Here is a 23,175-nt window from a genome sequence, read left to right on the forward strand (position 1 = left end):
ACAGCACAATGGCTACGATTATATTCAAATGACAACAAACACATTATAGAGCGATAAATGTTGCCTTCTTCCAAACAGCAGATTGTGAAGGCCATGCAATTGTAGCGAACCAGGCGGCGTCGCCACTCTGGCGGGCACAACGGTAACACAAAACTAACACCCACTAAACCCCGGTTTCAGGAAGTCATCCAGGTCTTGTGTTCGTCTAAACATACAAGCCGTGGAGTGGGATTTAAATATAGTAAACAATATCTACATTTTCGATACAACATTCATCAAGAATTATCTCGTCTACTTGTTTATTAGTCGGATGCAAGGATGCCACCAAAAAGGCGTAATGCCGGGACGAGCCAAAACAAGCAGACGAAGAACACAGCTGAAAAAAGTTCATCTCCGAACATCAAACAGAGCCCAGAGTTATCTGTTAAAACGTAAGACATTCTCATATTATTGAAGTCACTATTTGTCAGCATTTATAAGACAAATAATATCATAAAAATAAATGAATACGTTGGCTTAATACGGATGTTTGCTCTTTTAAGCTAGCGTTGAGGATGAACGGTTTAGCTAGCTGTGGTCACTGTAACTATGCTATAGGGCCCACGTCGGCATACATAATAAACATATACTTCTGTAACATACACCTTGTGCCATAACATTGCGGACAAAAAGTTCAATTTTGAGCGACACCATTATAGATATATGAAATGAACAACATAGAGTAGCTTATAATTATGTTATTAAATTATTATATTATAGCAGAGTTGTATGAACTGCCAACGGTGGCCATAGTAATAAGTAGTACTGTCGTAGTAATAGTACTAAATCTGTAGTACATAACCTATAACATCTGCTCTTTCAGAGAGAGGTTGAGTAATGTAATTAGTAGTTTGTAAGTATATATATTGTATAATGAGGTGTTTAGCCTAGTTGTGTAACTGTACGTAACAATGAGGACAAATTAACTAGTAATAACAATACTTTATAACAGTATCTCACAAGAGTGCAGTACACCACTCATATGTCAGCACAATACATATAACATGATATCTGTTCAAGGGACAATAGTAACTGAAAAGTAGAAATTGATGTACTTTCGGATAGTCATTGTACAGCTTTACCACTTTACTATCCACCGCAAAAGACACATTACTGTCTAAATAACCGGCGACACAATTGAACAGCAAGACCATTGTCTTTCCAGCAGTCATGCAGGGCATTGGTATTAGCATCATGGTCTGAGGCTGCATGAGTGGGCTTTATTCCGAGCAACACAAATTCCAATGTGTATTGTAACATTGTGATGTCATCCTGAACCCCTCTCTTGGGAAACTGGGCTGCAGGGCAGCAAGGCACCTCCAAGATGACAAGTGCCTTGCCAAGGAAGACTATGGTGTGCTAAATATAAACTATTGATTCTTTGACCTCAATTTGACTGCAATTCCTGAGACCGGTATTCACCTGTGTTGCCAGTTTCTTAGACAATAATAATTGCTCTAAATCAGGGGTCGGGAACCTTTTTGGCTAAGAGAGCCATGAAGGCCAGATATTTTAAAATGTGTATCTGTGAGAGCCATATACATTTTTTTAAAACATTGAATGCAATAAAATGTGTGCATTTTTATGTAAGACCAACAGTTTTAGATATAATGGGCTCTAATTGTGTAGACCAGGCACACTACCCCACGCCAATGGGGTGTGGCCAGCACACGTGCAGCGCAGTGTCTAATAATAAATCAAATACTTAATCAAATACTGCATAATTTTGCACCATACTCAGTATATTTCATTCTTTTGGCCATCTTCGTCAGAAGGCTTGGTTCTGCAGCTTTAGCTAGGTGACTATTTGACTAAAGGAGAAAAGTTTATATTTACATGTTGACATCTCAATGACCGAGGTAGACTACCGCATTACCCAGTAATAATCAAGTTTTGGTGTTTGACCTGGAAAATATCAGGAAAGATACATATGGTTGGCCGTATTGCAGTAGAAAATAGATGGACGAATTAAAATGCATAAAAAAGTTGTTGATTTTTAATATTATTTTTAACAGTCATTTCTGTGATGTTTACTTTAAAATGTTAGCAAAAATACATTTTTATTGTGGTAAGAAATGCTTGAGAGCCAGATACAGTCATCAAAAGAGCCCTACCTGGCTCCCGAGCCATAGGTTCCCTACCTCTGCTCTAAATTGTTCATGTAAAATTATCATTGAAATATGGGGTGTGTACTCACTCGAGGGATATTGAATAACTGATAACAACGCTGAAAGTCATTGAAAAGCTCCACCGTGTATGTGATGTGTGGTAAATGTTTTCACTGTCTTCTCTCTCCAGGCACAGAGACAAAGATGCTGACTTTGTTGCTCTCTGCATGAGCCTTCACGTGTCCGACACGGAGTGTGACCGTGCCTGGAAGATTTACAAAACTGTTCAGGAATCCCTGGATGAACCTGCGGTATGTATTAATGTACTTTTCCTTCCAGCAGAGACCATTTATCCACCTCTTTATGGTGTGTGATCAAGTCTGTGCTTGATACTCAAGGGTCTACACCAGGTGGGCAAACTACGGCCCGGGGGCCGCATCCGGCCCGCCAAGTGTTTGAATACGGCCCGCCCAATCTTTCCAAAGTATTTCATTTAAACTCAACATACAACCTGGCATCATGGCCTGAGCCAACCTTTTGATGGTTTTATCAATTTCGTTTTTTGACATGGTCTGTTGTTTACAAAGTGCTCCTGAAAAAAGGGACACAAGCACATAATAATAATAATAATAATTATTATTAGATTATTATAATAATTATTAGAACTATTATGATGATTTTAATTATTATATTAATGCTAATTATTATATTAATTATATATAATATTATTGTTATATTTGCGTATTTTACATAATATAATATAATAATTATTATTTTAATTTTCTTGTAATTATTATAATATTTTATTATTTTGAAAATATTTAAATATAAATATAAAATAATAAATAATAATAGCAGATTGCATGACAATTTTACAGATACAATAATACCAGGTGGACTGTTACGTGTAAAATATATAGTCTGCCCCACCCCGTAAATTTTGTCATATCAATGCGGCCCGCGAGTCAAAAAGTTTGCCCACCCCTGGTCTACACAGATTCTGATTCAGCAACTTGAATATTATTTCCTCGATTAAAAGTTTGAAAGTGTGTTGTTTTCTGACATTCAACTGTAGGAAAATCAGAAAAGGCTTTGGGGGGCTTGTCTCTTTGTGGCTGTGACCGACATGGATGTTGCCCCTTTCACCATAACTCAGGTCCTAAAAGCAGTCAGTATGAAGTAAGTACTTGTTGCACATGATAATGTCTCATAGTGTTTCACATTTCTGCAGTTAATTGTTGGACCATTTGGCGCTACCTGTTCACACATGCTCATAACCATATTATAATGGGAGAATAAGAAGATGTAGCAGGAGGACTCAATGTTATCAACTTAGCAACATTGTTGCTATACTTCGCGAATAATCAGAGCCCTCCTTTTCAAAAATAGAAACCGACCAGTGACAAATGCAGTGAAGAGATTTTAGGAGGCTAAAACGGAGAGGGTGAACGTTATTGTGTCTCATAGCAGATAACTGTTGTGTTCAAGTGTCACAATAATATGGTCACCAAAAATGTAGCGTTATTATTTTTGGGAATGCAGATTTTTTTTTGTTGTACGCAATGAAGTATGTATCAAAATGGCAAATGTCATTTTTCAACCCCTTTTTATGTGGCCCCTGACATAAACCGATGTTTCAGTGTAAAGCAGTTTGTGGCTCTGGTTCGGAAGTTGGATGTCAACTTGGACACAATAAGCACCAAGGTGAATTCAGCACTGACACGCCTGGAGAACAAATACGACGTGTCGCTGGCTCTCTACCAGAGGTTTGAGAAGTAAGTACTAGTGAAAACACACTAACATACTAGTAACGGTACAGATGCCTAATGTGGAGGCTACATTGTAATCGGCACTAATATGTGTTTTCGTTTCAGAACCTGCAAAAGAATTTTTGCTTTGGCACCTGAAGGAAAGTAAGTTGAAGACGTCACCGTCTGTTTTTCAACTTTCAGTATCATGTTAAGGCTTTGCTGATTGTTCGCTGCCTGCTTTTCCAGGGAGAAGGAGATCATGCGAAGCTGCTGGACGATGTTTCTGTTGGCCAAAGGTCAGATCCGTTTTCATGAACACTAATCATTTCAAGCTGTCAACACGCTGGATGGAATCATTTCCATATTGCTTGATGTTTCTTCTTTCTGTCTTCCTTCCTTCTCTGTGGCCATGCCTGGATTGGAATGTTTTATTCCCGATACTTTGTGTCATCCCCTTGTGGGCTCCAATACAGCTGTTCATGTTTCTCTTGCAGGAAGGGCATTGCAGATGGAGGATGACCTGGTCATATCATTCCAGTTGCTGCTGTGTACGCTGGAGTTATTCATCAAGAGAGGCCCGCCTGATCTGCTGCAGCCTCTTTACCGTAATACACTACTTATAATAAATTAATACTTAATAAATTAATTAATTTTGTACAGGTTGGGGCCGATCAGATCCAATATCGGTATCAGGTTCAAATACCAGCATAGTGTACATATTGGACATTTCTGATTTCACCTGCAGAGATTTACCATCCACGAGCCATATCTGTGCTTTAACGTTGCCAGCTTGTTGCTTACAGTAAACATAGTAGCTTGACGAATATCATCAGCTGTCTCCACACATGCATGCGGCCGCCCTCCTCCACCACGCCACAACACAAAACAGTCAGACATCCCAATCTCTGAACACTACACAAAACATTTTCTGATACAAAACAAGTAATGAAAGTATTTATGCTTCTGTAGTCAGTTAGTCTTATTGTCGTTGTAACTTCTTAAATGTTCTCTCTGTCAGAATCAGCCATCAGCAAAGTTCAGAGCCCCGTGACCCGAACCTCTCGTCGCAACCAGAACAATGCCAAAGCACGACCTTCTGAGCCGGAGGTGGACGTGCGGCTTCTTGAAACCTTGTGCAAGGAGAACGACTGCAATGCAGATGAGGTCTTTTATGCTGACTAACAGCTAAATATTAATATTCCTCTCCTTGTTTGACCTCACCTGCGCTTCATTCATTTATTTGTATTTGCAGGTTAAAAATGTGTACCAAACTAGTTTTTCCGCCTTCCTGGACTCTCTGGATCTTCCTAAATATTCAGGACTTCCCCAGGTACTGTAAATTTTGCAAGCGGGATTGTTTAGCCTCAAGCCACTCACACTGTTTACGTTAGCGCTCGCTTTTTGCCAGCTGCTCAGTTGTCGAACATGTAAGCACATGACAGGTGTTTATTGTCCTTGTCACTTGGGCGCTGTCAGGAAAATGTTTACTCGAGCGTTTAGTTCACCTACACAGAGAGGACACCACTGTTTGCTGACAGCGACACGCTTCTCTGCAGGACCCTGAGCAAAATAATTTTTCCGAGAACACCCCCGCTAAAAGACAACTGCTGTGTGATACTTTTATAAGCAGGCTATAAAACCTTCAATGCCTTAGACAAAGTGAAGGGTCTTGCTGGTTTAAAGTAATTCAAATTTACATTTATAGTTATTGTTATTATGGTAAATGGTGGCCGCACGGTGACTATTTATATTATTAGTATTTATTTTTATTAGTATTATTAGTATTTAGCATGTAGGCTCTCCGTTTGAGCATCTCTGTGTGGAGTTTGCATGCCATCCCAGCTGTCTTCGGGCGAGAGGCGGGGTACACCCTGGACTGGTCGCCAGCCAATCACAGGGCACATATAGACAAACAACCATTCACACTCACATTCATACCTATGGACAATGCCTGTTTTTGGAATGTGGGAGGAAACCAGAGTAAAACCAGAGAAAATCCACGAGAACATGGAAAATTCACACAAAGATGCCCAAGCGGAGATTCAAACCCAGATTTTCCTGATCTCCTGACTGTGTGAACTCAGGTCTCCTAGCTGTGTGGCCTGCGAGCTAACCACTACGTCCACCGTGCAGCCGCATGTTAGGTTAATTGACTCCAAATTGTCCCTAGGCATGAATGTGAGGGTGAATGATTGGACTGGTGACCAGTCCAGTCCAAAGGACTGGTACTATACCCTGCCTCTTGCCCAAAGAGCTGGGATAAGCTCCAGCATACCCACAACTCTAGTCAGGATAAGCGGCATACAAAATGGATGGTAAATGGTCTTTCACTTGTAAGACACTGACACTTTGGCACTGTTAGCACATTTACCTACCGATTTACCAACTGATGCTGCAACATCACTATATACATGTTATATTTTTATTGTAACATATTATTCTATTTTATACTTGTCGTACATTTTAACAGTAAAGCAACTTAGATAAAGCAACTTTCCATGAACATCAAACTCTTAACACAAATAAATTGCACCCAATATACTGTCCGTTCATGTAACTGCATAACACGAATACAAATGTCACCATGCAGCAAATTACTAACCCATAGCTTCAATTCTTACCACAGGTCAATAGCCTCAACCAACAGTATGATGAGCACTACCTCAAAAGTCGAGACATTGATGGACGGCTTTTTTTGGACAATGATGAGACCATTTTTGCGGCTAAAGTGGAAACGTAAGGTTTTTGGGGTCAAAGACTGCCTTATGATGTCGCCTGGTAGATGAGCGAGAAAAAAAATAATCAAAAACTATATTCATGGATTTCCAGGGTACAAATGGAGAGAACGCCAAAGAAGAACCTGCTGGATGAAGATGCCGTGGCCAGCCCTCCTCCTCAGACTCCCATCAGGTAGGTGGCTGTAGCTCGAATTAATCAGCAGGTTGAAAGGCTCTGTCTCACTGGGGAGAAGTTGTTTGCCATTTGTCTTTTCCTGACTTTTTCCCAACGAAAAGTAGTACATTTGGTTCAATACTAATACAATCATCTTATATAATGTATAAGATGATTCAAAATATTAAGTGCATTTACTTTTTTGATTCAAATGGAGTTTGTGTGAAACCAGATGGTCACATTGTGCATAAAAATTGTTTGAATTTGAATATTTGAGGTTCTTGAAGTTTCTTTCCACAGCAGTACTTTCACAAAAGGTATTTATTTTTTGAAAACCTCATGTGGGAGTGCTTGGGCTTGGACAGCAAAGGCAGGCTGTTATGCATACCTAGAGAGGCTCCATGGAATAGCCTCCAGCAGCCTGGGAATGGTGCCTGGAGGCCGGCCAAAGCAACAAGGTGTTGAGCCTGGAGCAGCCCACCGAGGCTGCAGCGGAGACAGGGAAGTCTAGCGGGAACTGGGCTTCATGCAGCCTAGAAATCGTGCATGGAGCCCGACCACAATGACAGGGTGTTCTGCTTGGCCCACGGCCACAGAGGCTCCATGGGAGTTGGGGAAGTGCAGCGGGGAAATGGGCATCCAGTAGCCTGGAAATGGTGCCTGGAGCCCAGCCAGAGTGACGGAAGTTTCTTCCAGTCAGTGGACTGGGCATCGAAACTAGGAATCGAAAATAAACTAGCTCAGGAGAATGGGAATGTTAGTGCCAGTTCCCATTCATATTCAAAACGCCATGCCCAACCCTGAAGACAATACAACATGCAAGGGTAGTATAATTAAATACTGAGATGGAACGTAGGTTACCCTTCCAGTATGGTATTTCACATGTCAGATTGTGATGGGTCTTTTTTGTTTCTGAGATTGTTTTCTGTCTTCAGAGCTGCTATGACCTCCATTCAGCAGTTGAGGGGTGACCTCACCTCTCGTGGTGACCAACCATCTACCAACTTGGCAACCTATTTCAAGGTGCGTCTTGTCTTTGCAAGAATTTAAATGTCTGTTGATCAGTAAATGCTTGTTCCGGACTGACCAGCGAATAGCGAAAATCTGTGAATAATTAAAGACACCCCAAAAATGTCGCTCCACATAGCTCACCTCTGTGCATTTAAGCACAACATTAATATTTATGAACAAGGATGAACACAAACTGATACACATATGTTTTAAACTGCATCTCACTTGGTGTGTTCAAGGACCGCCAAACAAAGTGGCTGCAATGCCCAAAGGAGAACCTTAGTCGTGAAAGCATAAATTTACATGCAAAATTGGGGGCTTTCTACTATAGTCGGTGCATCCAGTCAACAAACAAATGATGCAGCTCAGAAAATGACATCTGATGCACACAGAACAATGAACAATGTCATGCCGTCACCTTTCATCTCCCCTGTACTACTAGCTGTGGCTGTTCACAGGACGCATTCGAATGCATTGCGTAAATGTCAGTGTTCGGCACTAATGTTGTCAAGCCTTTTTCATTTTTATTCACATACCCCGCTTTACCTAACCTAGGTTGTAGAAAGTTATATTAAGTTTCACTTACGCTTTGCAACACTCAACAACGGTGTGTTCAAGGATCACAGAAGAAAGTGCGGAATGTCAGCGCTTCATTATCAGTGAAGCATGACGACACAACATGTAAAATTTTTGGGCCATTTTACCTTATCATCACATATTTATACATTTTTACAGACTTGCATAAGTTTTCTGCTGAAAACATGGCTTATTTTTGGAGGAGAACATTTTTGACCCAAAGTGTGCTCATGCCGACTTGTGGACGTGCTGGTATCCATTCTGTGGTAATTCATCTGTATTTTTTCTCCCCTTTCTTTGCTGTGGTTAGAACTGCACCGCCGACCCAACTCAGGATGTGCTGAAGCGCTTAGAGACACTGGGACAGACATTCAGTCAGAGATTTGCCAAGGCAGTCGGCCCACGCTGCATTGCCCTCGGCAAGCAGGTATAAAATAACACTCATCTAGAGTGCCACGCGACTTGTACTGTTTACTCCGATTACATTTTTTTTCTCTTTCAGAGATTTACCCTGGGCGTCAAACTTTACTACAAAGTCATGGAAGCGATGCTAAAATCGGTATGATTGATTCAAATTCAAGAAATATTCTGTAAATAGAATAGTAGAACTGTAATATTGCAATTATGAGGCATTGACTGATTCTGGTGTTGATTGTCCTTGATGCTATTTTTGCTTTCTAGGAAGAGAAACGGCTGTCTGTGCAAAATTTCAGGTACTAATATTCCTCCCTACTTGGGTTAAACTTTGGAAGTTGTGTGCTTTCTCTTGTTGTGATATCTGGTGAAGCATTCCTGGCCTTATATCACATGTCCTTCATTCCAGTAAACTCCTCAACAACTCCACATTCCACACCTCGCTCTTGGCCTGTGCTCTGGAGGTTGTCATGGCAACATATGGAGGTACAGTATGTGTTTGTTTTTTTTTTTAATACAAACCTTGTCATGTATTGCCGTGTATTGACACGTTGCGCTAATATTGGTTCCCAATTCTGGATTAGAGAGCAGTTTTAAGACAGGGGGATTCAATCACGGACGTGGCGGTGACCTGGCCGAAACAGACATGTGCTTCCCTTGGATTTTGGACGTTTTGAACCTCACCGCCTTTGACTTTTACAAAGTCATTGAGAGCTTCATCAAAGCTGATCCCACTCTCAGCAAAGACACTGTCAAACATCTGGAGACCTGCGAGAACCTCATTATGGAGCGCATCGCATGGAGGACGGTCAGTGAGCTTTAGCACATACAGCACATACAGACACAACAACGACACATTGCATGAGCAGAATGGTAGGGGACAAAGCAGAGCAAGAAGATGCCCACCACCCAGTAGATGCCAGTAGATGTGGGTGAAAGCCTGCCAGTATTGCTGGCTGCATTTGCGTTGGTGTGACTGGCAGAGAGCACTCAGCATGGGGTGTTCACTGTAGAAGAGTATGAGGGTGTATGGTTTGACCCAGGGCTGTTTCTATGTCCGTGCTGCGGCGCTGTGACGAAGGGTCCAACAGGCAAGGACTGAGCCCCACCACCAAACACCAGATTGCCTCCTGCGCAACAAGCACCATGCATCACGTTGATGCTGCGAAGTAGCCATGCCATAGTCATACACTAGGAAAAAAATGCTACAGTGTGCCACCCCAGGGCTCCAGCCGTTCCCCCTCTGGGAGGACAGACCTCAGGCCTTTTGGTGGTTATAGTGGATTCTCAGCAGAAGAGAGACCACAAAAACCACCAGAGCCAGGCTGTAGGTAACTTCATAGAAGATGAATCAGTAGCTCGTGTCCACAGTGAAGCTCAGTGAAGGAAATTAGGTTGTTATATGTGAACATAAAACGTGAGAAGGCCTTCATGACCTTCTGTTGGAGCAATGAAACCCCCCATGGCGGGTGAAAACATAATGAAATCAAATAGTCCACTGCTTTTATTGAGAGTAAATTTGCAGAAGGAGACAAACCCAGAAGATAGGGCTGGCTGAATGTTTGACGGTCAACTTCCTTTTCTCATAAAAGATTGTAGTTGGAAAAAGAGGCTTCATTCTGTGCCTGTAAGTAAATGAGCCCACAAAAGTTACTTCATAAACAATATATTCCTTACGCTATCTCTTTACATTATTTATTCATTCATTTTCTTTCGCTTATCCTCACGAGAGGCGGGATACACCCTGGACTGGTGGCCAGCCAATCACAGGGCACATATAGACAAACAACCATTCACACTCACATTCATACCTATGGACAATTTGGAGTCACCAATTAACCTAGCATGTTTTTGGAATGTGGGAGGAAACCGGAGTACCCGGAGAAAACCCACGCGTGCACGGGGACAACATGCAAACTCCACACAGAGATGGCCGAGGGTGGAATTGAACACAGGTCTCCTAGCTGTGAGGTCTCTGTGCTAACCACTTGTCCGAGTATTAAAATATTATGTCAAGTTAGAAAAACAATTGAGAATGTTTTGCCAAACAGACATTGAGTTCATTCTAGAAAAAGTAAATTCAAAACTGACCCATGCCCTGGTTTTTAAAACTATTATTTTGATGATGATGTCAACGTTAAAATTTAGTTTTTCACTGGAAAAATAAGAATAATTCTAATGTTTTATTTTATTTGTGATTCTTGTTTATTTAATTATTAAACACAATAAGCATTTAAACAATGAATAAAACATTGTAAACATTTATTAACTTTCTCCTGAAAAGAAATGCCATCATCTTTCCTGGCCTTTCATAAAACATTTCTCATAATGACGTGGACACAATTTACTTGTAAAAGTAGCTTCAGAAGGTGTGAATAGTAATAGCCGTGTAGTTACTACTGAAAGTTGTAAGGTTGTCGCTCACCAGAATGTCATCAAAATGCACTTGATCATTTTCACACTCGATCATCTAGATCAGTTTCCGCTCAGCTGGTAGGACCAGCCTGTTAGCATGCTGCAGCAGAACACATTACTGCTGAAAGGAAGGCTTCACACCTCCATTCACTCCCTTTTGTCTGCTCTCCTCTCATAAATCTTTGTTCTCGTCCTGTCAGGGACTTTTTAGATTCCCTGTTTGCATTCCGCAAAATCTGTGAGTAATTGAGACGCCCACAAAAAAGGACATTGACGTTGTCCTCCAATTTCAGATCAACATTTGCATTAAGAATGACTGTTGTAATGATTAGATTACATTCATCTCCAGGAGGCATCAGATAAAATGCACTTTAAAATATAAAATGCATGGGTAATCACCACTAATCAATGATTATGTTAAATGAAGCTGTAAAAATGTATTATCTGTCTTTCAGACCTTTGTTGCTGGGGCATTAGTGGGCTTCACTTGGTTGCTCTGGAGTAGGATCAATTCTTTTATATATTTTTCGTTTTCACATGTGCAAATACATTTTTTTGTAGTCACGGTAACGCCTGATAGACATATCGCAATTGATCTCTGTCCTTGGTTGTAACCCTCGTGACATGCAATATGGTGAGTAATCCGGTAAATTTCTCGAGGCATGTCGCCGCTTGCATGCTGATGTTTTACAGGTGGTGATGCATTTGCCAGTGTCAGAGTAGACCCTCGGGGTGAGCGGCCTGCCAGGAATGTTGTAGCACACACACACTTACAGCGCACAGCTTTTTACAAGAAACAGCAAATATTTCACATGCATTCAAGCCACACCATGTCCCACTTTTACTGCTTTTACTGTTGTCAGACATTTAGACATTATTTGTTTTTGTTTGATTTGTTTGTGTTTGTTTTAAGCTTTGATTCTTTCCATTTTGCTTTCGTATATGACACATTTGTCAAAACGGCAAACTAAAAACCTAACATGTCATAAACAACATAACCATACAATGTTTACTTCATGAAAAATAGTAGCAAATAAAACCTTGCGCTCACTGAAATGTCCCTAATAATGCATAATAACAATCGTGATGATTGGACACCACAAGATTTTTATATTGATAATTAACTTACCATTTTATTCACGTGGAGTAATGAGGCTTATAGTCTCGGGCAGTGGTCCCCAAACTAAGGCCCGGGGGCCGGACACGGCCCACTTCCACATTTGACCCGGCCCCCTGAACAATAAAGCATGTACATTTTTCTGTCATAGAACTGGAAATGGTAACCTATTGTGACGTGACTACAACCACACTTTGCCCCAGTCATAGAACATAAACAAACAAACAAACTACCCTGACCCTGGCCCCCCTTCAGAGGAAGGAAAAGTCATGTGGCCCTCACTGGAAAAAGTTTGGGGACCCCTGGTCTAGGGTCTTGCTTTGCAGCTTGCATGTTTTATAAGCAAAATTGAAGCTGCTCAAGACGCTTCCCATGCTAATTAACACGCTTGATGGTGGCGGACACATAGGATGATGTTTGATATTCAATTTCCAAAGTTCCTATACTGTGTAAGTAGTATCTGTGTAACACAAATTGTGTGCGTATCAATAATGACTCGGTACAACTCATTTTATAGGATGCAATTACAGCCCCCACCCCAATCAGTCCAGAAAAGACCAAATGTTATCCAAGACTGATTTTATCAACACTATGCTTCAATAATGTAATAAGTACAACCATGGATTTTCCATTTCACCAAGAGTATAAATTTCAAAATGTATGTAGAATAGAATAACCTTCTGCAGGTTCAGAGAACATGTCATATGTAACATATAAAACTAGCTATGCTGGCTTTATCACATATTTGAATGACTTGTTTTGTTATGACCATTGGCAGTAATATTGAAATTTTGCCTAGTACTATAGTTGTGTTAATCATTGACCACACCTTAAAGCTATTTTGTCATTGTTTGTGGCATGAGCCAGTCATGACTGATGTGTACCAATAAAGTAGCCTCGAGGGAGGCCATAAGGTCATAGAAACTACTGAGTAAATCCAAACAGCTTTAATACTCGTTTCAGAACAACATAAAAAGACTGAAACTATATGTACTGTTTCATGTGCCAACACTGATACTTGATTGGAAGTGTCCACATTCATTTGTAGAAGTCAGTCTAAAATGAGTGTAGTATAGTCACCATGGCATGCGTATTCAGACTCATTTTTATTAGGGGCAATGTCTTGAGTCCCAGTCATCAGTTTTCCATTCCGGCATCAGGAATAATGTCACCAATAATCTTCAATTTCTTCTGTCAGATGCTAGATTTTTCACTAGACTGTAAAGTGTTTGTGTCTGTGAACCTGGTTCTCAAAGACTTCAGGGCCAGACTTTTTGGGGTAGAATTTGGGCTGCTCTGTGCACTGTCCCCCTGTAATCTATCCAGAAGCTTAACGCCATTGTGCCACACCGTGGACTTGCGTTTGATGGAGCTCTGAATGGTCTCTGAGGTGAAGTAGTAAACCACTGGATCAAAGCAGCAGTTAGTCACGGCTATGCACAGTGAAATGGGGTAGATGGTTCTCACAACGTGTTCCGCGTTACATCCTTTCAGAACATTCGAGCGGACCAGAGAGTAGAACATGAGATTGACATTGTAGGGGATGAAACAGAAGCAGAAGATGAGCAGATGCACAACAATCATCCTCAGAATTTTAGCTTTGTTGATGCTTCCGCCACGGCTGATGGTCTGGGGTTTCTTCAAAGTCTGTAGAACCATCATGGAGCAGAAAACGTTCAGCATCAGCGGGATGACAAAGCCGACCGTTTCAATGAACACCACCACTTTGGAGAGCTCAGACTTCCACTGGTTTTTGGAGTAGTTTTCAAAGCAGTAGTTTGAAGAAGCGTTGACATTTTTGGGTGAAGTGGTGTCCAGAAGGAACCCTGTAGGTATACTTCCCGATAGAACCATCACCCACACCGTGAGACAGGCCAGCTTGGCGTTCCGCTTAGTCCTAATGGCCTGGGATCGAAATGGATGCACAATAGCCAGAAAGCGGTCAACGCTGATGCAAGTGAGGAAGAGGATGCTGCCGTACATGTTGGTGTAGAAAAGCGCCACAGAAATCTTACAGAGCACACTTCCGAACATCCATTCCCGTTTAATGAAGTAGACTATCCGAAAAGGCAGGCTGAGGACAAAGAGAGAGTCTGAAACGACCAGGTTCACCATGTATGTCGTGGTTTCGTTCCTTGTCTTCAGAGTGCACCCAAAAATGTAAACGGCCACCATGTTGAAGAAGAATCCAATCACAAACACCAGGCTGAAAACGGTGCTGTACAGAGGGTATTTGAAGTCATCGCTCTTGTTGCACTTCATAAAAGTGTGAGTGGCACCCAGCGTTTGTAGGGAACTGTTATACATGTTTAGACCGAGTCAGGGAGTCTGGAACATGCGCAGAGTGGAGCACTTTTAAGTCATCTCCAGGCAGAAAACCCGTTTATTCAATATTCTGTAACAGCCCACTTGTTTGCATTTCGCTTGGGAGAGAGGAACCCGCCGAAGAAAAGTCACTTGCCCACTAAACTCCTTGGTTGTAGTCCGTTTGTGAATGCTGTCCTGCGCGCTGTTTAATCCTCAGCGGTGTGAACTTCCTGCTTGACTTTTGCTGAAAGTCTTTTCTCAGCCTTCCAAAGACGAAGAGATCTTTCCCTCTCTCCCGTGTGTCCCAGCAGTGAGCCTGCTGGGCGTGACTATCTTTACAAACTGTTGGTTGTCAGACGATCCGACACAAAAGAAGTGAAACACAAAGGGAGGAGCTTCTACCAGGGCCAAAGTCCTCCCATTGCTACCTTGTTTTTGCACGCATCTAAATTTGAATATTTATACAAATAGGGTTTTGCAATTCCACAATGTTTGAATAGGCTTCTTTTATTGGCTGCTGTATTTGAATATGTGTCCCTGAGAGCAGATTGTCAAACTTGCTAACATATTTGTATACGGGATAGGCCAGGTTTACAGTAATGATTCCGTTTTTGTCAAATAGGAAGTGAAAGCTGACATCTGGTCACGTGTCACTGAATATTGTAAGGCAGACTGGTGGCGTCAACAGGGTGTGGCCAGTACACGTAAGAGGTGCACTCTAGTTGCAGGTCCATACCTGTAGCTGTCATGATCTGTGGAAACCACATCCATGTGTCGACACAGGCTCACCCCCGTTTGCCTCCTGCTGTATACATGCCGATATGTTCTGTGAAATACTTTATTTTTACTTACTGCATAGTTTTCTTTGATAAGATTATTTTGTGTGATAATCTTTCAGCATAGCAGCAATGAAATGCACACTCACACTCACAGAGCTCTTATCTACCACATTGTTGTGATAATGTGTTAGTGCTTGCCCTAGCAGAGCAAGCTCTTTCAAGGCATTCTTATCACTGACTTTTTTCCCTCTCTGCATCAAAATTAATGTCCTTATCTTCTCTATATGTAATTTTTTTTTACAATAACTACGGGACCTGGTGTTGCCATCAGAGAATTGATGAAAAGCGGTCCACTAAGCTAAAGTTAATTTCCATTTAAGGACCGAAATAATACTAATTATTTTAAGTCAAAATAGCAACTAAATGCTGATTAATATTTTTCTTGAATATATCCATATTTGGTAAGGTGGGAAAGGTGTGAGCTGGCAGCGAGTTCCATAGACGCCATGCCCTTGGTACGTAACAGGATTGGTGAAGATGTGTGCGAGACCTGGGGATAGTTACACAGTATGGATGTGCAGTAGAGGAGGATCTTGTTGTCCTCAAACTAGCAAACACCGGGGGGATGATCGAACCAATTTCCAACGATGGCTTGAAGAAGAAATGTCTGTAAAATGTGCAGAGAGTAGCAACATCTCTTCTAAGCTCCAAGGGGTAAATACCAGCATTGATTGGGTCTTCAAGCTTCTACTGTAGAAGTTCTACTGTTCTACTGAGAGCAGTATTGCCAGCTCCACTCCAAATGGGTGATGCATACTAATTAATTAATTTATCATTTAAATAATAATATCATTAATTGATCATCAGTGATATTTTATTTATTTAAAATTATTTTGGGGTTTTGTTTGCTTCCTCAGGGTTCTCCTCTCTTTGAGCTGCTGAAGCAGGAGCATGAAGGCGGCTCCATGGAACAAGCGGAGACGACCGCCAGTTTCAACCAACCGCTACAGCACAACCACACTGCCGCTGACCTGTGAGTCCATCTGCCCGCTTGGTAGCTCATTCGCTGTGCACTGTCAGTCGAATGTTGCAAACTGACCGACTGCAAGTTAGAATCAGTGACTTGTCATGATGAGAAAAAAAACAATAACATACAATAAGTATTTTCTGTATGATACCTATTGTTTTTACCATTTTCTTAAGTAAAAATTGCACATTTACTTGAAATACACAACAGAAAAGATGCTACGATAATGAACCAAAGTCAAAAGGAGTCACAGCGCACATCACTGATTAGAATGAAATAGCACAGTTTAGTCATAGCTTGTCACTTTGATTACACACTGTGATGTTGCAATGTTTGTCTGTTGCAATGGAGAAGTGGAAGTAGAGAGACCTCAGTTGGCATTGTTCTTCTTATAGAATGGAATAGACCAGTGGATGCACCGGCTTATGTCACAATTTAAGAAATTCTTTATTTCAGGGGTATTTTATTCATGTTTTTTTATCAAATAATTTCATCTTTGTCTTGCTAGGTATCTCTCCCCTGTTCGTCCGGGCCTTCGCATCTTGCCTCCTGAGTCCCCCGCCAATCCTGGGTCTCAAACTGCCCCTCCATCATCCAACCAGCCTGGCCCACAGCCTGCTGGCCAGAACATTCAGCACCCAAGGTCCAACTCTCTCAGCCTCTTCTATAAGAAATGTAAGTTTTAGCTCTAAAGGTTATCTTTTAACAGCACCTTTCTACATGCTATCAGTAATATGGAAGAACCACAACAATCGCTCACACTGAATCCGTTGCGACTCTGGTCCTGATCCAGTCTGGCTTGCCGCAAAGTGCTACTCACACTGACTTTGGTACTGTAACTATTAGCAGGTTCTTGTGTTGATATGATGATGAAATGATATGAGGGTGCTTGGGTGTCTGCGGCGTCCGAAAAAGTGAGAACCGAAACAGATTCTTTCCATTTGGCCGTACATCCACCATAGTTCCATTGCACAGTGCTAGTGTGAGCCTACAGGGGTTTCAATCTTGCCGAATGCTTCCAGCGGCTGCAACGGAGCCGCAGTGGATTCATTGTGAGCACAGGGTAAGGGAGAGACATCAGAGTGAGAGTGTTGCCTAAGAGTCTGTGTTTTGGTGCCTTGCATAAGGGCACCTCAGCAGTGCTATGTAGCAAACCAGCACCAGCTGCTTGTAAAGAAATGTACAAGCAGCTGTAAGAAATATTAGAATGGTGGTACAGTAAAGTCTCGTTATATCGATATTCTCGGGAGTCGGAAAAAATACCGATATAACCGGACTATCCATATATCCGATCCTGCGCCGAACTGCATTAAAAGTGGGCGGATCTTTGATATGGCATGTAATTTTCTCCTTGAGTTCATGGATTGCGTATCTAGCATGCTTTTGTACTACAATTACTTTTGTACTACAGTAAATAAAAATAAACTTACGCTGTAGTGATTACCGGTTACCGGGACATAATTCACCCCGGAACTATCGATAGGGAAGGTGTTGCCACCCGGAGGGGTAGGCGAGAGGGACGGGTGTTTTCCGCTGTGTGTGCTGCACTCTGGTGGTGGAAGTGTGAAAAATAAAGTTGACTGGAAGCAGCCGTTCGCCGTGTTCTTTTTTGGTATTGAAATCCTTAAGCAAAGATTGATTTAAGCTGCTTTTGTATCGATATAAGCAGACCAAATTGGCTGGCGGGAGATGAAAAGGGCATCGTAGTAACCGGATTATCATAATAACCGTGTATCGTACTAACGGAGCTAATTATATCATAAAAGACTAGAAATTTGCAGGGAAATGAAAATAGTATCGTAATAAGTAGTAATTCGTTTTAACCGATATCGATATAACAAGACTTTACTGTAGTTTCTTTTTTTGTTTGCTTTGGACCACTTTCTGCCCTGTTCTATTAGTCTGAGCTGTTCTTAATTGTTGCATCTCATGTGTGGTTTTCCCCCCTGCAGTGTACCGCCTAGCCTACATCAGACTGAAGATGCTCTGCTCCTATCTCCTGTCCTCCCATCCGGAGCTGGAGCCCATCATCTGGACGCTCTTCCAGCACACTCTGCAGCAAGAGTACGAGCTGATGAGAGACCGTCACCTCGACCAGGTAGCCTCAAATCTCCATTTGTATCATTTCTTCTTCTCTCTCGTTCTCATGATACATGTCTTCCACTTTCCTCCTTTAGTTGATGATGTCGGCCATGTATGCCATCTGTAAGGTGAAGAGCGTTGATCTGCGCTTTAAGACCATTGTGTCGTCATACAAGAACATGCCCAACACCAGTCAGGAGGTGACGTCAGCTGTTGACAAGCTCCATCACTTCATCATCAAACACAGCTTGTTCGTGAATCTTGACATGTGTATCTGTGCGTATGTGTGTGTGTGTGTGTGTGTTACGCAGACCTTCAAGCATGTGCTCATCACAGAGGGCCACTATGACTCCATCATTGTATTCTACAACCAGGTGTTCATGCAGAGGCTGAAAACAAACATCCTGCAGTATGCCTCCCAAAGGGTGAGACACTCTCAAACATACACATTCAGCCTAATATCCTCCAAAGTAAAGTTCTGTCAAGGTTGCATCTCCTGGCGAACCAAATGCCACTACTTCATAGTGCCTATTTTGCTCATTCAATCATCCATTCATTCATTCATTTTCTACCGCTTATCCTCACGAGGGTCGCGGGGGTGCTGGAGCCTTCCTAGCTGTCTTCAGGCGAGAGGCGGGGTACACCCTGGACTGGTCGTCAGCCAATCACAGGGCACATATAGACAAACAACCATTCACACTCACATTCATGACAAGTTGGAGTCGCCAATTAACCTAGCATGTTTTTGGAATGTGGGACGAAACCGGAGTACCCGGAGAAAACCCACGCATGCACGGGAATAACATTGAACATTGGAATTGAACTCGGGTCTCCTAGTTGTGAGGTCTGCGCGCTAACCACTCGTCCGCCGTGCAACCCCTATTTTGCTCAGCACACCGAAAAACAAAGATAACCATGATTAAATACAGCCAAACCTTGGTTTTCATTGAAAATGTTTGCAGTGTTGCTGATTCACTGTTATTGCATTATTTATTAAATGTGACTGCTAAATAACCTGCCTCTGGGCCAAAGAAAGCTGCAAATGTCAGCAATTTCATAAAGAAGGTGAGAAACATGACTTACCGTCCTTACCAGAATGTACAGGAAGTCAGCATCAACAGTAACTTCCATCCATTTGTCATTGTAGAATTATATTGATTTGTTTTCTGCATATAAAACTATAATTATCTCCATAAAACATTTTTTTTTCCTCATTGGGTGAGCAGATTTATCATTACAGCGTCATCATAGCATTTGAGGGTACAGGGCAGGAAAAGGCAATAATAAACATTCACTTCACCCTTTGCTGTCTCATTCTTCTTAATAAAATTAAGAAATAAAATACAGGAGACCCTAACCAAACCAAACTGTTAAGGTAGATCTGAGGAAAATAATGTTTAGCATTCCAGACTGTACCATCAGAAAGAGGCTTACCATTCTGCACACCTTTAAAGTAGAGTGTCAAGCCTGCAATACTTGACTTGTTTATTTCGTTGCAGCCGCCGACCCTCTCTCCAATCCCACAAATCCCACGCAGCCCTTATAAATTCCCCAGCTCTCCTCTGCGTGTCCCCGGAAGCAACAATGTGTACATTTCACCCATGAAAAGCCCGCGCATGTCACCTGGCATCATGACTCCTCGCAGCAGGTCAGCATTCACAGCGCAACAATCTGGTCTGTCGGCTTCACTCAAGTTATGGCTAACTTTGTCTCTCTACAGGATGCTGGTGTCCATTGGGGAATCTTTTGGGGTATGTATATTTGCTTCTGAGCACATTATATCCAGCTTCTTCTTGATAAACAATTACAAAGTTATTTTTTGATGCTTTGTTGTCATACGCAGCAGTCCAATCGCTTCCAGAAGATCAACCAGATGGTCAACAGTGGCGAACGCCCCTTTAAGAGAACTTTGGATATGGGAGGCACTCCCAAGCCTCTGAAGAGGTTGCGATTTGATGTTGATGGGCAAGATGAAGCTGATGGAAGGTGGGTTGGAAATGTTGTACTTTTACACATACAGTAAAGTCTCATTATATCGATATCGGTTAAAACAAATTACTACTTATTACGATACTATTTTCATTTCCCGGCAAATTTCTAGTCTTTTATGATATAATTAGCTCCGTTAGTACGATACCCGGTTATTATGATAATCCGGTTACTAGGATGCCCTTTTCATCTCCCGCCAGCCAATTTGGTCTGCTTATATCGATACAAAAGCAGCTTAAATCAATCTTTGCTTAAGGATTTCAATACCAAAAAAGAACACGGCGAACGGCTGCTTCCAGTCAACTTTATTTTTCACACTTCCACCACCAGAGTGCAGCACACACAGCGGAAAACACCCGTCCCTCGCGCCTACCCCTCCGGGTGGCAACACCTTCCCTATCGATAGTTCCGGGGTGAATTATGTCCCGGTAACCGGTAATCACTACAGCGTAAGTTTATTTTTATTTACTGTAGTACAAAATTTATTGTAGTACAAAAGCATGCTAGATACGCAATCCATGAACTCAAGGAGAAAATTACATGCCATATCAAAGATCCGCCCACTTTTAATGCAGTTCGGCGCAGGATCGGATATATGGATAGTCCGGTTATATCAGTATTTTTTCCGACTCCCGAGAATATCGATATAACGAGACTTTACTGTAATTTAAGAAATCGTGAGCATCGTTAGGAGAAATATGATCTCAGAGAAGAACTAAATTTGAAACACTTGTATGCTAGTACAACGTTGAAAAGCAATAGCATTTCGGTATGTGGAATCAAACTATGGAATGGATTGAGTAAGGAACTCAAACAATGTACAACGATGAGCCAATTCAAGAAACAATACAAGCAGTTGATGTTTGCTAAATACAAGGATGAAGAGTTTTGAACCAGTCATGATGTGCTATATATATCACTATATTGACACTTACTATGGTACCCATTATGTCATTGGATGCTCATATCACCTTGTACTTTGGTATGTGTCAAAAAAATAAATGAATCCATACAAAAAATACAAAAAAGAAAAATCAGAAAGGCAGGAAGTGAACAAATGTAACAGTTACTGATTGTAAAAGTACCAGATGGATGGGTAGAATTCAATAAGCTTTGCTTCTTCCTACTCCTTTTGGACATGTGGAACTGTCCATTACCATTACCGTGCTTAAATAAATAATAAAGTAATAAAGTACGCAATAGACTACCTGGAGGCACACTCACTAGTATTAATGGTAATGGTTTTATTTCATTTGAACATGCATCAGATTACAATTGAGCGCATCACATAATCAGTTCACAGTTCCACATGTCCAAAAGGAGTAGGATTTGTTCACTTCCTGCTTTCCATAATACAGTTTTTTTTTTTTTTTTTTTAATAACAAATGCCCCGTTAAAGGGACAGACATGTTCCCTTTGGGCTTTCAAACTGCCTCAAGTACAGCATCAAAGCTAGATTTTGGCCGACATTCTTCCAATACACTACTGTGGGATACAATTGAAAAATACTATAATATATATAACCTTTAGTGAGCTAAAAAGATGTAAGTTATCTGAAATAGTGTAGAAATACATGTCTGTAATGGATGGTTGATGATTTGTGTACTTTGATTGAAAATAGCAAATCTGGCAGAGATTCAACACTGATGAAGAGGCTCACTGAGATGAGTAAGTGGACACTTCATTTTATTTGACGTGCATCATTTTACAGGGAATATTTCATTCACACGGTTCCGTTCCTTCTACACAGACTCCACTTGCAGTCGGATGAAGGAGGATGCGGAATCCCGAAGGGAGAAGCAATAAAAGCTACTGAACTAACCCTGCACTGTTTGTCACAATGTCAACTCTTGAAAACTTGAGCTTTTCTGTACATTTAGTGTGTGATTTTTAGTTTGTATTTAACTTTTTTTTTTTTTTTTCCTAAAGAGCAATATGTCAATAATAGGTTTGTAGGGTTTTAACCTAATTATCATTGGCTGTGAGATTAGGTGCCTTTTGTTTTTGTTTGGCTTAAGAGCAGCCTTACTGCGACACAATACTGACTTTTATGTTTATTCTCATGTTTCAATCATAATGTGACATTTGCAGTGTTAAATCATGATTTATATGCTTCAAATCTGGCCAATCATTTTTAAAAATGATTATTTTAAATGAGAATTGCAGATTATATGGACTCATATACATACAATACATAATTACTCATTCTGCAGCTCCTAAATTTTTGAAGTAAAAAAAAAAATGTTTGTTGTGTTGAGTGACAAGGGTTTTTTGTATTTCTTTTTAAAGTCTTTTGACAGGGATTTATATGCCATGTAGAGCAAATAAATATGCCAACCTCCCTCATTAAAGAAACAAAGCTCCGAGAAATGTAATTTGTATGTCTTTAATTTAATATTTACTTTTATTCAGGTAGTTCCTTTTTAAGATACTGATTTCTGATTTTGACTTTTTTTTTTTTTTACCAGGTTTTGCTGTTCATTCCTTGCGACTTTTACTTGTCTTTGCACTTGATTGTTGCCTGCAAGCACATCAGAAACTTCTTGTACTTCAGTCCATTTTCTGTATAACTTCTCGGGGGGGGTCTGAATATTGTATTGTACCATCAAATGTGTTGTTAAATCATACCCAGCCTCTTGGTAAAAGTAACTGAAAGGAGGAAGCATCA

At 41.1% G+C, this 23,175-nt stretch overlaps 2 protein-coding genes across 2 annotated transcripts; one reads left to right on the forward strand and one right to left on the reverse strand.

Moving 5' to 3' along the window:
* The first annotated feature begins 153 nt into the window (after window positions 1-153).
* rb1 (retinoblastoma 1) lies at window positions 154-23,080 on the forward strand. The gene is made up of 27 exons (XM_058087806.2): window positions 154-431; window positions 2,338-2,458; window positions 3,223-3,326; window positions 3,788-3,922; window positions 4,022-4,060; window positions 4,145-4,194; window positions 4,393-4,503; window positions 4,917-5,062; window positions 5,151-5,228; window positions 6,525-6,634; window positions 6,728-6,808; window positions 7,726-7,813; window positions 8,688-8,804; window positions 8,880-8,936; window positions 9,059-9,090; window positions 9,201-9,277; window positions 9,376-9,599; window positions 16,327-16,442; window positions 16,945-17,111; window positions 18,389-18,534; window positions 18,614-18,718; window positions 18,830-18,943; window positions 20,018-20,166; window positions 20,239-20,269; window positions 20,362-20,504; window positions 22,129-22,175; window positions 22,258-23,080. The coding sequence occupies exons 1-27, from the start codon at window positions 319-321 to the stop codon at window positions 22,311-22,313; spliced, it is 2,757 nt and encodes a 918-aa protein (XP_057943789.2). The 5' UTR covers window positions 154-318; the 3' UTR covers window positions 22,314-23,080.
* On the reverse strand, window positions 12,344-14,981 carry LOC131138675 (lysophosphatidic acid receptor 6-like). The gene has a single exon (XM_058087807.2). It carries the CDS (start codon window positions 14,628-14,630, stop codon window positions 13,518-13,520), a length of 1,113 nt encoding a protein of 370 aa, XP_057943790.2. The 5' UTR covers window positions 14,631-14,981; the 3' UTR covers window positions 12,344-13,517.
* Window positions 23,081-23,175: the final 95 nt, after the last annotated feature.

The sequence above is a fragment of the Doryrhamphus excisus genome, linkage group LG21 (genome assembly GCF_037039965.1).
Source record: "Doryrhamphus excisus strain RoL-2023G ecotype Guam linkage group LG21, RoL_Dexc_Guam_v1.1, whole genome shotgun sequence".
NCBI lineage: Eukaryota > Metazoa > Chordata > Actinopteri > Syngnathiformes > Syngnathidae > Doryrhamphus > Doryrhamphus excisus.

Bases quoted from the DNA above. Each gene is read 5' to 3' on its own strand.
- rb1 (XM_058087806.2), top strand. From the start codon at position 319: ATGCCACCAAAAAGGCGTAATGCCGGGACGAGCCAAAACAAGCAGACG. The intron at 432-2,337 runs GTAAGACATTCT...TTCTCTCTCCAG, and splicing joins CCAGAGTTATCTGTTAAAAC to GCACAGAGACAAAGATGCTG. The intron at 17,112-18,388 runs GTAAGTTTTAGC...TCCCCCCTGCAG, and splicing joins CAGCCTCTTCTATAAGAAAT to TGTACCGCCTAGCCTACATC.
- LOC131138675 (XM_058087807.2), bottom strand. From the start codon at position 14,630: ATGTATAACAGTTCCCTACAAACGCTGGGTGCCACTCACACTTTTATG.